The 14,182-nt window shown below is 40.4% G+C and overlaps 1 protein-coding gene across 12 annotated transcripts in view; it reads left to right on the forward strand.

Moving 5' to 3' along the window:
• Positions 1-13,916, forward strand: part of ARHGAP12 (Rho GTPase activating protein 12) — a 41,724-nt gene extending 27,808 nt beyond the window's left edge. For 4 of the 12 annotated variants that reach the window (XM_053466530.1, XM_053466534.1, XM_053466536.1 and 1 more), the window contains 14 exons: positions 144-224; positions 1,931-2,005; positions 2,778-2,843; positions 2,961-3,029; positions 4,335-4,457; positions 6,471-6,575; positions 6,956-7,054; positions 7,902-8,019; positions 8,667-8,786; positions 10,111-10,209; positions 10,484-10,561; positions 10,850-10,984; positions 11,700-11,802; positions 12,595-13,916. In XM_053466530.1, coding sequence (XP_053322505.1) covers positions 144-224; positions 1,931-2,005; positions 2,778-2,843; positions 2,961-3,029; positions 4,335-4,457; positions 6,471-6,575; positions 6,956-7,054; positions 7,902-8,019; positions 8,667-8,786; positions 10,111-10,209; positions 10,484-10,561; positions 10,850-10,984; positions 11,700-11,802; positions 12,595-12,781 — 1,458 coding nt within the window. In that variant the 3' untranslated portion in view covers positions 12,782-13,916. The remainder of the gene's footprint in view (positions 1-143; positions 225-1,930; positions 2,006-2,777; positions 2,844-2,960; positions 3,030-4,334; positions 4,458-6,470; positions 6,576-6,955; positions 7,055-7,901; positions 8,020-8,666; positions 8,787-10,110; positions 10,210-10,483; positions 10,562-10,849; positions 10,985-11,699; positions 11,803-12,594) is intronic. The other 8 variants (XM_053466531.1, XM_053466541.1, XM_053466535.1 and 5 more) reach the window with 5 other exon arrangements.
• The last annotated feature ends 266 nt before the right edge of the window (positions 13,917-14,182 follow it).

The raw sequence follows: 14,182 nt of genomic DNA on the forward strand, positions 1-14,182 counted from the left end.
AATTACACAGTTCCCCTGACCCTTTGTGCATTGAGTAGTTTATATGCCCCGCTGGCACTGAAAGGGTGAAATACCGCTTTCCTGTGTAATTTGTGCGCGTTTCATGTTAAAGCCGTTAACGGGTACGTATTGTATTTTTACAGTCACGTTTCAAGCAAAAGCGCAATTCCTCCGCGTACGCCGTACCTAATCCCGGTTATTTGATTCCACCTTATTCAGAAAAAGTTAGTATACGAGCCGCTCGCTCGCCGAGACAGATCGGCCTTCCGCAAATCCTTATTTCAGCGAATCTGACAACGTCTGCCTGTCACCGACAAGAAAAGGATTCATAATAACAGATCGATGAGGTGTACTGGGAGGGAGACTTATCTCTGAATAGATATATCGTTCACGGCCTTCCAGCTTGGCGTGGAGCTTGAGTTCAGCGAGCCAAAAGGGGTTTATTCACTAAAGCGGGAGTTTGCAGGAGGAGTGTCGTTTCAGCGCACCGATTTCCCAGTACATCGTGTTGGGCCCTGTATAATGCATAGTGAAATCAGGGAGATGCTTTGAAAGTCTCTTCACCCTTTCATCTATTCATTACGCAGGGTCGGCACAGCCCTTCTCGCCAAGGTTGGTCCTTTATAACTCTTCACCGGGTTGCAAGCTCCTTCTTTATTGACTGAACCCCAAACATTTTCTAGCATATATTATAGTGGATAATTTATTTCCCCTCATGCCTAAAAAGCATAACCTACAGTTTGAGGTGTGATAAGGAGAAGGTCACATTCACCGTTGTCTGTTATTATCAGAAAATCTCTTTTCTTGGATTAATTTGCCTGTTGCAGTTTTTTTTTAAGTGGGGGGGGAGTTGGGGTCTTTAAGGAACTGCTGGGAGTTGTTTCAATAACATATAAAACCATTTTGAGGTATATGTTATTAATGGACCAGCGCTATACTTGACAGTTGATATTTTATCTATTTTCTGATGAAACCCCAAAAGAATAGAGAATTGTGGTCCTGCGTCATGGGCAGAAGTTTCATCAGAAAATATATAAAGATTTGTGTTCTTGCGTTTGAAGTGATCTGGTTTGATTGGAGTTACTTTTAATTTTATTTTTTAACAAAAAGTAACATTTTTAATTTGCTTTTGAAATATTAACAGTGCGATGATTTCCTTCCCACCGAATTTCCCAACATGAGATACTCTCTGAATAAGGAACGTGTTCTCTAGGGATCTTCCGAGCGTTCATGGATAGATTTTACAAGGATAAGGGATTACATTTACTTTTATAGCACCGACACATTCCGTAGCGCTGTTTCAATAGGCAGCAGTGAAAATATTTAACGGACGATTTCAATTGGTGACAGCATTAACAGGCCCTGCTCTCGTGAGCTTACAATCTATGGCGAGTTGTAATTGTTTCTTGCACTGCTGTCGTTTCCGTGAAATCATTAACTATCCGTCCCGGACTTTTCATGAAATTCCTGCTTATTTAAGGGCCGGTTCCAGCAAACACAGCGGCGTTACTGCAAAGGAATACAGGCGATAGGCAGAGTATAACGGGCAGGTTCGATGGGCCGAATGCTTCCTTATCTGCTCTCAAATTCATTTGCCCTGTAGAGGTCACGATACTTCTAAACCGTAAAGGAGAGGGAGATGCGAACGTGTTTTTAACTTATCGAGGATCTGCTGACATCGAGAGGGAAGGGAGCCGTAACCACGTCCCGTGTATCTATACAGGGTTCCTTTTTCAGGGCCGTATCTCATGGGTGGATTCATCTTTTGTGTAATTTATCTGTTTTTTTGCTTTGCATATATCACAGCTTGAATTCCAATCCAGACTAATACGTTCATTCCCTCGCTCCCAATGATGCATCTGGAAGCTGTCTTTGGGATCCCTGAAACCTGAATTTTCTCTAAACGTGTAAATCTGTTCTCAATTCACAGGACTCCACGACTGCCTCTAAACCCATCTTCCCTGACATCGAGACGTCGCCTTCATCTCCAAAGCACCTTTCCACTGTTAGTAAACCGCAGCGGATGACTTGTGTTGGTTTTATTAACGCTGTTATGTGACCAATCCGCATGCCAACTTTATATCTCTCCTTATCTATAGCATCAGAATCCACAATGAGCAATATGTGAACCGATCCACTTATCCCTCCCCATTGTTCTGTGCTATTTTAGCCCTGTTAGGTATTAACATTCATCATATTTTAATATGTGACCCACATTCTCTGCACTGCTTCGCATTAATGCATCGGACGGGGCTTCCAGAGATGACTCTTTATTAGTTAAAGGAGCCGTGATACCCTTTCAGCTTTATTAGGATAAAAAAAATATTTTACTCAGAAACATTGCTTTTTTGGTTGTATGGGGTGTATTTTGCAAGTTCCCAGTGCTTTCTCCCCGGCGGTCCCATATGCACCCCGACACCTATGGGGGCCGTAATAAAGGAGCTTCAAATGGAAGAGGGAGAGCTTCATCCTTATAAGATCAGACGTACTAAAGAGAGAAAAGGCAACCCTTGCCAGCTCCGAGACGTCCTGTTAAGGATGGGTTGCGGTAGAGCTTCTGTCTTTTTATTCTTGCCCGTTTTTAACTCTTTTCCACGTAGTGGAAAGCGGATGTTAAAACCACGCGCTGTGTTTAGGGATCGAGTTCAGCAACGACCGGACCAGATTTTGTTTTCCTCTAGACTCGCAGTAGACCCTAAGAATATTAATACCCCCCGTTCAAAGTGCTGCACTTCCTTTCAGCATCCGCAGCATGTAATCTGTCGCGTCTTTTGCAGGATCAAGAAAAGTACGGTGTATTAAACGTAACCAAAATCACAGAGAATGGGAAGAAACTTAGGCAAGTGCTGTCTCTTCAATGATCAATCGTGATCTGTAATCCGTAATGTATACACGTGTGAGACGCTCGCATTCTTCATTTCTCGGCCGGTTATTGAGATGTTTATTGTGTTTGCAGGAAGAACTGGACTTCATCTTGGGCTGTGCTGCAAAGCTCCTCGTTATTGTTACAGACCACCGGGGCCAGCTGGGTAAGACAGCCGCATTATATATATATATAATATATATATATATGTTTTTTAATAGCGTTTCACTCTTTTCCCGCTGCGTTTTCGTAGAGGGGGGTGGTTTGTAGTTCTTGTGGAGATAACTGGCGGGCTAGAAAGGTCTGTTCTTTAATACATGCCAGTTAAATATTTTATGGGCCAACTGTTCTCAAAAACTCGTTTGCTACAAAGGCAAAGTCGATGTAAGGATTTCATTGATTTAGAACACAATAGCATTTTATTTTAGAGTTCTGCATGTCCTGATTATAACGTAACATCTTCGTTTAATGTGTATGTGTCGGGGTCGGTTATGAATGGACCACCTCCAATATATTATAAGAATAATCTCTTGTAGCCAACGTGCTTTTCTAGCTCAATCAGGCTGGTTTATCCTATGTTTTTGCGATTCCATGACAGACTAGGGCAGGGGTCCCACATACTAAAGCCCCCCATAGGCAAGCTTCCCTTTTGGCCAATTATTAATCCTCCATTGGATGTGCTGGTTTGTACACAATAAATACATTGTTCACAAGTTTTTTTTCTTTCTCCCATGTCTTCGTGGTTTTCTGACATTTACACATTTTATTATGCAAAAATATAATATAAATGGATGCATCATAATATATATAAAGCTAGACGCCATTGCATCTCATTGTTCTTCACCTGAATCACGTGTGTGACTCTTGGTGAGTTGATGGAACAGTATGAGAGACAAGGGCAAAGTTAGAAGAAATAACAAAAAAGATTAGCTGAAAGGGAGAATGAAAAAAGGATGATCTTGACCGGCTCTGATCAATAAATGGAAAGCCCTGAATGTGTATGATTACATATATTGTTGCATTTTTCTTTATAGATCACAATCTTGCTAGGATGTCCCTCATTAAGTAAATAATAATAATAATTTAAATGTATTATACCCCTTTTTTGAACATCATTGTCCAACAGGCTGTGGAGCCCCAGTCTAGATTGTTGGACAATGATGGAGTACAGGAAACCTTTTTAACCGATGATTGGGGGTACGCGGCCCACGGGCCTGCAGATGGACAAACACACTCATGCAGATCACATTTTGCTTTTATTTACTTTGGTCTGTAGAATTCTAGTCTAGTATATCTTGCTCTCTGGATTTGAATTTACTGCTTGCACCTGATGACCTAAAGATGAAAACCCCCAAAGTCTCCCTGCACGGAGCGCGCGCTATATCATGTTTATCGACCTGTCTGCTTTATATATCGCGTGTTTGTCGTCTTGTGTAAGCTTTGCATTGTTTTCTTCCATTTCCATATGAAGTCTCTCTGCTCACGTTGTTCGATCCCTGTGCTGCTCCTGTCGCTGCTGTCTGCCTGGAACAAACCTTCCCATTGCTGGCCCGCTGTGACCTCTGTAAACCCTGGTCCGGTGTCTCCCGTCAGCGTATGTGTCCTTTCTGCACGCCTCGCACTCACTCCACTAAACATTTTGTGTGCCGTCCTAACCAGGCTTTACTAAAACAAGCTTTTAAAGCTGATCTCAAACCCTGCGTCGTATAGCTCGGTACAAATAACCAACGTAGTGCCGCTTACTGATAAAAATAATCATCACCGGTGATACGAACCCTCCCTATGTGTACGTTATCGAAGCTGCTGTTCCGGTTCCTTTTCGGAATCCCCCCCCCTAAAGTTATTTGTCCATTTTTGATTAAATGACATCCCTGTGAATGGTGACTTTTGTAAGTCTTCACACTGAAAAAGAACCAATTCTTCAGTAACATTTAAAAAGTAATCCCCCCCCCCCCGAACGTTCTGGCTTTATTTATTGTTTTATTTGTAGCAGGGGTGGGCCAAAGACTGATAACTACCCCCAGCTAACCAACATGCGCAAGCAGCCTGCCCTTCTGGGCTCAGAACGAGAACCATGAATGTCAATGTAGCCATATTAAATAAACTTGTAACAGATTATGGAATTAAAGATAATATCACAATTACCGGTATATCTGTTGCCTTTCAAAAGATAAATAAATTATATATATATATATATATATATATATCTTCGTGCTCTGTATATATTTGAGGGCGTACTCCAAGCGTTCCTCATATATCGGTCTCTAAAATAGTTAACCGGTGGGAAGTTTTGGCCGGAAATATCAGTTGTGTTCCTGGAGAAACTTGAGCTCCCGGCATATGCGAATGTATTCCTCATTTTCCCGTTTCAGTGATTAGTTAAGCAGACTTTGAGCAAAAGTATTTTTAAGGCATTCTGCTAAATCTTTTTGATGTACCGCTCTCTGATGGAGCCATTTTATTTCTCCTTTTCCAAAAACAAGGCAGGAAAAAGGGAAATCGGTTAAATCAGAATTATGCTCTACTCTTATAATTATATGTAGCATTTCTAACGTTTTAAGACACCCATCAGGTGTGTGTATTGATGTGACGTAATGCGGAATTACTCACAAACACTGTCCGTTTAAACTGCGTTTGCCAGAGCGCTGCTGCCTTCAAATAATACGTTACTGGATCGAAAGAGTTAAAAGATCCTGTGAGTTCCAACAGCAGAATTTTTTCCCCCATGATTTAAATCTTTAAAGCGGCGTATAATCGGGGTCTAGCATTTTTACCTTTTCTAGGGTGTCAGGAAGACCGGATCAGAAGACCGCAGAGCGTTTTCGGTAGTACGGTCCGGTGAAAATGCCGTCCCCCGGCAACGCAAGCAAAAACTTTAGTGCCGCCCTGATTCTTGATTCTCATCAAGTGCAGGAGCCGCGGTTACTTGGGTCCTTGTTGATCTTCTACCCTTTTGTCTTTACCGTTTCTGGATTAATGCTCGGGCGATCCCATGCAAACGATTAGTAAATATTAAATAGTTTTCATTATGAAATGCTTCCCCGGGATTGTTACGGGACTATTGGAAGGCACTCTTTGTTGGCCTGCTAGTTAAATGCTTTGTAAGATGTTGTGTGAGGAGTGCGCCATCCAACTCCGCTTGCTTTCTATGTTCCAATTAGTCAGACCCGTGGGATTTTATCGAACTTCTCTCAGTCTTCATTTTCATCGCTTTTCATTCTGTTGATGATCCCGGTTTGTTATCGCTGACTAATACAATCTAATAACAATTAATCAATCCATAAGCTCATGCATGTGGATTTGACGTGCCCTGAGTATCCGTTATAACAAATGTCTTCTGAACTCTGCACATAGTCTGGCCGTTCCCTCGCCGCGCCAATTTTTTACTCTATAGCGGTTTTTTTAATAATTAGGAAAAAAAAAGTGAAGAAATAACATCCATAGTCACATAGACACGCTAATACTCTGTGATGCCGGTCGTTCATGTAATGTAATGTGCAGACAGCGCAGGTTTACTCTTCTATATTGGATTTTGGGTTTAGAAATGGAGTCTGTAGGGCTTTTTTTATTATATCGTTTTTAATGAACCTTTCCCCTTTATATCTAGAAGTTTGGTGGTAACCAGTCCAAACCGGAATTTACAGTTGACCTAAAAGGAGCGTCTCTGGAGTGGGCTGGGAAGGATAAATCCAGTAAAAAGAATGTCCTAGAGGTAAGAATTAACCAGACGCAGGTAACGCATCAGTGCCGATGATTGTTATTACGCACAAGGAACACCTAAAGTACATAACGAAAATATATATATTTTGAGGGTAGGCATGAAAACTTTGATCCTGGAAATCCTTAATTTCATGAAAAAAAAAAAGTGTTTAAATATATTGAAGTAAAAATTAAATTTGATCAAAAATATTTGACATTTTGTGGATATCCGATGTTGCTGGGGGGGGGGGGGTCGGGGTTCTCAGTTGCCGCACACAATCTCCTGTATGAGGCGTCTGATACCGGGCTGCATGCCTCATTTGAAGCTCCAGCCCTGTGCTGGGTCACATAAACACGATTATTGTAAATAAATCTAAGCGTTTTTGTTAACAGTTGAAAACCCACACGGGGACGGATCTGCTGTTACAATCTGACAACGATGGCTTGATCAAAGAATGGTACACGGCGCTTTGCAACACAATAGGCATTCCGGTACGTTACGTGTTCTGGTTTAAAGTAACTGGACAGATCCACAACGTCTCTACGTTCTACGGTGTTTTGGGCATCAATGTAAATACATTTTCCCCTAATCGGCCACTAAACTCAAAATATATTTGAATGTTTTATGTGGAAGAAGATTATTTCGAGTGCCCTTCAGAAATTTGCGCTATTATAAGATAGAAGATTTGTTGCCTGTGACCGCTGGTCTATCGGCGTATAAATAAGTGCTCGGCGCTGATTTTCTCAGACACTTATAATAAGTGCAGAATATCTTAACTCCTGTTTAAGCGATTCTGCGCTTCTCACAATGAGACTAAACCGTTGACTACATGGAAGCTCTCAGCTGATGGAGCAATAGAGGATAATTTATCTCATTTGAAAGCTGATTAAGTGGCCAGGCCTTGACATGCTGGCTATGTTAACAATAATTGCATATAAAAACCGAGAGCATAGAAATTGCCTTTCTTTCCTTAATAAAGCAAAAATAAATGTAAAAGTGTAATGACTGTTTAATGCTTGTGATTCTGAATAGCTATAGCGTGCGTATTCGTTCTGAATATTGATTTCTGGAATAGCACTGTTCTAGTCTAGTCTATACATGTTCTTTTGCGATTGGCTCCTTTATAGAGCGTGGATCGCTGGGGCTGGTCTCCGCTTCTGTGGCACAGAAAGAGTTACATGCATGAATTGTGCTTTTAGGTGGGATCCGGCATCCTTGCTTAGCGGCTCCTTTTTATAACCCCGTCAAAGCAAAACAGGCTTCTAGCAGAAATCCTCATCCGCCAACTGCGATAATTTACTATTTTGTTTGTTGATGTCCCCCCCTTTTTGTCTTCAGGTAGGAGAGCCGGATGAAGCGAGCGAGGAGAATGTGCCCGATTCCCCAGTAGAGAAACACGGCAAAGAAAAGCATGACAAGGAGAAGGAGCATGACCGAGATTCTAAGAAAAACCGATGTGAGTCCACGTCATGCACATTATATAATCTCAATACACATCCCTTAATTACAACTTAATCTATTTCCCTTTAAGAGCAATGGAACGAAGCTTCCGCAGTGCTAGTTGCTCTCGGGCGCTCGGTGTATGTAGTCGGCGATGTGTCGGGAATGTATATTTCTAGTGTACATTTTTTGCATGGAAACATAAAAATCCTTTACAAAGTAACCTCTGTTCATAGTGGAAATCCAATATTGCAGAATTTCGGGGGATGCTCCTCTCTGGTTAAAGTCAGGTTCCATATTATGAACATGTTGGGGTTTATACAATAAGGTGAATGTTTACAGCAAAGCTGAAGTTTCAAGCTCACCGTAGTTTGCCCTCCATTATACGCAGCCAGTTGTTTGAAATGACAACTCTCCTTCAAACTCATCATTTAGTGAATAAATACCTTAATTCCTTCTAAATTCACTCCAAGTTGCTCTTGTGTCAGATATCTTTCCATGTAATGAATAATGTTTTTCTGATGTTAGTTAAATGTATAAAATGCTGCTTGTCTCCAAGTAACTATATGCACGGTGTTTAAGTTCCTTCGTATAACGTGTAGGATCTGTAATAAATCTACGCAGAATGTATATTCATTGTAGCTCATGTATTTTCTTCTTAAGCGATTAAACCTTCGGGCAGCATCGATAATTCAGAGCAGAAGAAGACCAAAACGAAACTAAAGAAGTTTCTGACTCGACGGCCGACTTTGCAAGCTGTGCGAGAGAAAGGTTACATTAAAGGTAATTTTCTTGAGACGCCTTGGCTTCGGAGCGGCTTCGTTTGAAAGCCACGCGTCTCAGAACGTCTTTCCACGTGTTGCACCTAGAATTGTATTTTACATAAAACATAGAATTTGCACGTACAGGGTTTTTGGTTCAGCTCCATATTTTTTTGAACCTGCCCCAAAGCCATAAGCTTTACTTGGTCCGTGGGCAAGGTAGGTTTCTTTGTAAAATATCAGATTTGGGAAAACCAACAGGCCTCAAGTTAATTCCTTCCGTTTAGTAGCAAAACTACTAAAAACTTTTACTTGTAGGCTGTTCTACTTCACCATTTTTTTACATTGCGTTATTTATTTAAATGTGGTGAGAACCCCCCTTTTTATTCTGTAAGCCACATCATGGTTTTAATTACTCGTTTTATTGTGCAAATATACGTTGAGACATCCGTCCTGTATTTAGTCATTAAATCGTGTTGATGATTACACTACGATATTTCTTCATTTACTGCGCCTTTCAATGAAACCAAAAGTTCCGGAACTCTCCATCCTGTCTGCGGAAGGCAAACTTTGAGCTTCGGTAACTCGATCCGTTACGTACGTGGCTTCTAAAGGGTCAAGGTTCTTCCTTGTTTTGCAGTCACGTCATTCACACGCCTCACAACGCCGGCAATCTAGCAGAGTAATTATCTCCAGTTACATAAATGTAACAATATTGGTCTAATGGCTGAAAATTTAAAATATATATATTTATACTTCTAATCCGTGCTTCAGAGGAGTGAATTAAGATGTGTTTTAAACATACGCTAAACTTTTTAAGAACTACGGCCTCTCTGGTAGTTCTAATTTATTTCCCGTTCTTAGAGCGACCAGACTGTGACAATCGCCTTAAAGTATTCTGAAACTTTTTTTTTTTTTTATGATGGCGGCATTCACTAGAAAGTTATTTTTAAAATATATGGACCCTTTAAAGCTAAACGGCAAATCTCTGCCGCGCTTTTTGGTGTGTAAAAGGTAATCATTACACAAAGGTGTGTTGCTGTTAGAAGTGACTTTCCACGTGGTATATATAATGGGCAAAAGGTACCAGCCTTGAGTCTTTATTTAGTGCTTTATGTATTAAGCGGCACCCGGCTTTTTGATGAACCGTACAAGAGCCATTATCTGTAGAAAAGAACTTCCATTATCATCTAACGGCCTGTAACAAGACCTAGGGGGACGTGTACCCAGCACCGCTCTATGAGGGGGTCTTGGTTCTCAGCAAACTGGGTACACGATGCCCCTTAGGATCATTTTATATCTCGCAGCTTCTTATCGAATGTTAACTATTTATGTTGTGTTTGCAGACCCTGTGTTTGGCTCTAGTCTCGCGAGTCTTTGTCAGAGAGAGAACACCGCAGTGCCAAACTTTGTCAAGCTGTGCATTGACCACGTGGAAGAACACGGTATGTAATACTTTGTAATACTTTGGCTGCAGTTTAGTCCTCAATGACTATTAACGTGAACTTGTTGCTGAAAGATGGCGGAACACGATATGCGGTTTAATATAATGTCGGCTGAATTGCCAGAAAATGCCAGTCAGATTTTCTTGCTGGTGGGATTTCAGCCCCTTGCGCAACAAAAAGGTGTAAACTCTATTTTTTTTCCGTCGTACACGCACGTGTTCATTCTGTAAAGAAACATGTATCTATTTTTATACGTTGCTCTGTTTTGCGGTAGGACTGCAAGTTGATGGCTTATACAGAGTTAGTGGAAATCTTGCCGTGATACAGAAGCTGAGATTTGCCGTGACGCACGGTGAGTTCTTCCACAGAGGAAGGTTGTTTGCGTTCTTACATTGTACGGCTTTTATCTCCTCTCTGGTTACATTGGCCGGAATGGTGTCTAGTGGGGTAAATGCAAAAAGACTGGATTTAAACAATATATTCTTAAACAACGATTGACTGTTTGCTATTCAGACATGGCAGTTGGTCCTCGATGACTCTGTCCCTAAGTACCTCCTAACCTTTAGTCCGTAATATTCAGAATCCTCCTCGTTTTTAATACCTATTTGCAATATTTTTGTTCTTTACATTTATTTTACAGATGAAAAGTTAGACTTGAATGACAGCAAATGGGAAGATATTCATGTAATCACTGGAGCGTTAAAGATGTTCTTCAGAGAACTGCCAGAACCACTATTCACCTACAATTATTTTAATGACTTTGTAGATGCGATCAGTAAGTACAAGTTTACTTAACATGCTTTGTTCTGCATGTGTACTCGCATTTGGGTTCTTTTAGGTTACTTTAGAACGTTGTTGTTTTTGTCCACAAACTTTTTTTTTTTTTTTTTTTTGTAAACTAGCACCACAGTGTCTTCAAATTACTATACCGGGGTTTGTTAGGAGACTGTGTAGAAGAGTTTTGTCTGCCTGGTTTCACTTCAGTATCCCCGACACTCCCGCCATAGAATAATGCTTATTAAAGTACTATACGAGCTGTAAATATTCAGAGCCTTGATGGGGTTTGTTTGTTTTTTTTATCATCCATTCTATTCACCATTTCGGTTGCACTCCTTTGAACTTTCTCTGAAATGTCAATATCCTTCTGGGTGTGTGGTCTCCAACTCCTCGCCTACACAAACACCTAGATGAGGTCTGACCCAGAGAAAGTCACCTGACTCATAGAACTATACATTATGCAGGGTCGTCATATGCTTTCTTGCAGATAAGTTAGCCTAGGTTAATTCAGGGAGCTGAAATCTCAACTCTCCTGCAAACTCCATCCGGAATAAACCCCAAGGTGTTGAATGAACCTCCTGACACCGGCAGTTATAAATGTTGCCACACGAGGGCGCTATATACCTGGAATCAAACAAAGGTGGTCCGTCCTGTACTTATTCTGTACTGTGTGTTTACAGACATCATTCATGCCAAGTATCTTCTTTTTTTAGAGCAAGAGCCCAAACTCCGTGTCCAAGCAGTCAAAGATTTAATTAAGCAGTTGCCAAAGCCAAACCAAGACACAATGCAGGCACTTTTCAAGCATCTCAAGCAGTAAGTGTAATGGATTGAAACACAAATAGAAATGTCATTGAGTTCCCTGGAAGTTTTGTAGTTAGGCAGGCAGGTTTATTCTGCTCATCAAAAAAAGGTGTTTTTTGGAAGTAACCATGTATGATATTGAACTTGTATAGACAGATTTCAGCTAGAGTTAGGGTTCAATTCATTTATGGGGTGTTATAATCAATACTCATTCCTTGTGAAAACAGAAATCGATATTCTTTTTATGAAGTGTTATAACTTCTGCATCATATCTGAAACGGGTTTATGTTTAAAGGGTGATCCTGGTGCAAGTATGTGCTGTCACCTCCACAACCAATGTAATACCATTGCTTTATTGCCCAACTTTAACCGTTTTTCATCAGAATTGATTTTTCTCTGTAACCCCGGATGCACACCTGGTGGCCAACAAGAACCTATGGGTTCCTCCTGGGTGGAGGATTGTTGGGCACCCCCAATAAGCTATATCGTGTCAAACCTTTTAAAATTACCCTAACCTTCACTATGCATCTATATGAATAAATGAACACACAAACTCACTCTAACACCATTCACAAACACCCGCTCCCTAACACCATATGCTAACATACACTCACTCCAGGGTATACGGGACATACGGAAAGCCGAAGGATCAAATCAAGTTTTTAAGGTCTTGGAGAATAAATAGACTAGTAGAATGTAATGGTTCTCATCTTCCTCTGATTCAATTTCTTAGTGTTGCATGGAGGTAAAGAAGTAAACTACGTATGTACTATTTTTTTTTAAAATTCTTTTTGTCTTCCTTAGCGTCGTTGAAACTGGGGGAAAGAACAGAATGACTTATCAAAGTTTAGCAATTGTTTTTGGACCGACTTTATTGAAACCGGAAAAGGAAACGGGTAATATAGCCATTCACACTGTGTACCAGAACCAGATAGTGGAATTAATTCTACTGGAATACAACACAATCTTTGGACGCCGAGACCAGCCGTGAAACCTGGAAGAGCCGCCGCGCGACCATCTCACCCAATTTTCACTATATTTCATTTGTGGACCAAGAAACCACTTGACTTTTTTTTTTTCTTTTGCACTTTCATTTGGACATTAACATTTTTAACGTGTTTCCAACTTGATTTTTCTTCCTCCCTCGACGTTATCGTATACCGAGGTGTGTGCGCAGATGCTTATCAACGGATACCGAAAGTCTAATGTAGGCACTGGAGTTACTGGAAAATAAAGCTACTAATTTCACGCCATAAATGAACTTTTAATCGATATTTGCTGTTTGAAATTGATGTTTTTGGTACTTTTTGTGGAAACAGTTGCCAATTTTAGTGAACGTGTGTATGTATCTTTACTGGAGCGTGAAGAATATGTGCTGACTTGCAGTAAAACTCCTTCAGCTATTACTAACAACGCTCCGTTTCTATGTATTTCTGATGATATGGAATGCTTTTTCCTTACTCTTTTCTTCCTTAACTATTTAAGTGGCTAAATAAACTTTCCCACGTCCTCCTGGCTGCGCAGGACTGCACATTAGTATTAAAACACTGAAATCACAGCCTGGATAATTTAATAATGTTTTCTGTTACTATTTGAGCAAATCAGTTCTCATTATTTTTCGTTTCTTTCTTAGCAGCAAGGCGAGGTTCCTAATCACACACGGATTCTGTATTTTTATCGACAGACTTCTGTGGTTATAAACGTTTGCTGTAAATAGACGCCCCGGGATGTGTGCCGCCTTTGGCCCGTTGTATATAACATAGTCGGTATGTCGGCCATAGTGATTTTTATTCCATATCTTTCGAAATATTAGATTCGGGCAGCTTTTTAAGTTCTGAGATATTTTATTTGCTGGTAAACGTTTAAAAACAAAAAGAAAAGGTACTGGAAATATTTAATAGGCTTCAACCACTCAATCCAATGAGTTATTTAAAATGTATAGTATATTTTAGAGAAAAATACAGTTATCTTATATTTTGCTATACCTGTTGGTAAAGGGTACCCATCTATGAATTGGTAATTGCATTAAAGAACAAAATATGTCAATTAAATTTTTTTTTATATATATTAACAGTGTAAACCAATTTGTAAAATAAAAGTGAATTTGGAAGATTTTGTTACAGTAATTGGTGACTGAAGATTCTGTAATTGTAACTGTATGTGTGTTATTGTAACTGTGTGTTCTTGGAGAGCAGTGCCTGTTGTGTGTTGTGTTTTCTCCGGTGTCTATAAAACCACACGTGGTACAGTGATTTTAAGAGAAACATGCCGGCCTTTACTAGGTTCTGGTTATGTTGTTGAACATTGAGCGGTCATCGCCTCCAAAAAATAAATATACCGTATTGGCTCGGATATAGGCCGCCCCCGTATATAGGCCGCACCCTAAAAGTTT

The sequence above is a fragment of the Spea bombifrons genome, chromosome 5 (assembly GCF_027358695.1).
Source record: "Spea bombifrons isolate aSpeBom1 chromosome 5, aSpeBom1.2.pri, whole genome shotgun sequence".
NCBI lineage: Eukaryota > Metazoa > Chordata > Amphibia > Anura > Pelobatidae > Spea > Spea bombifrons.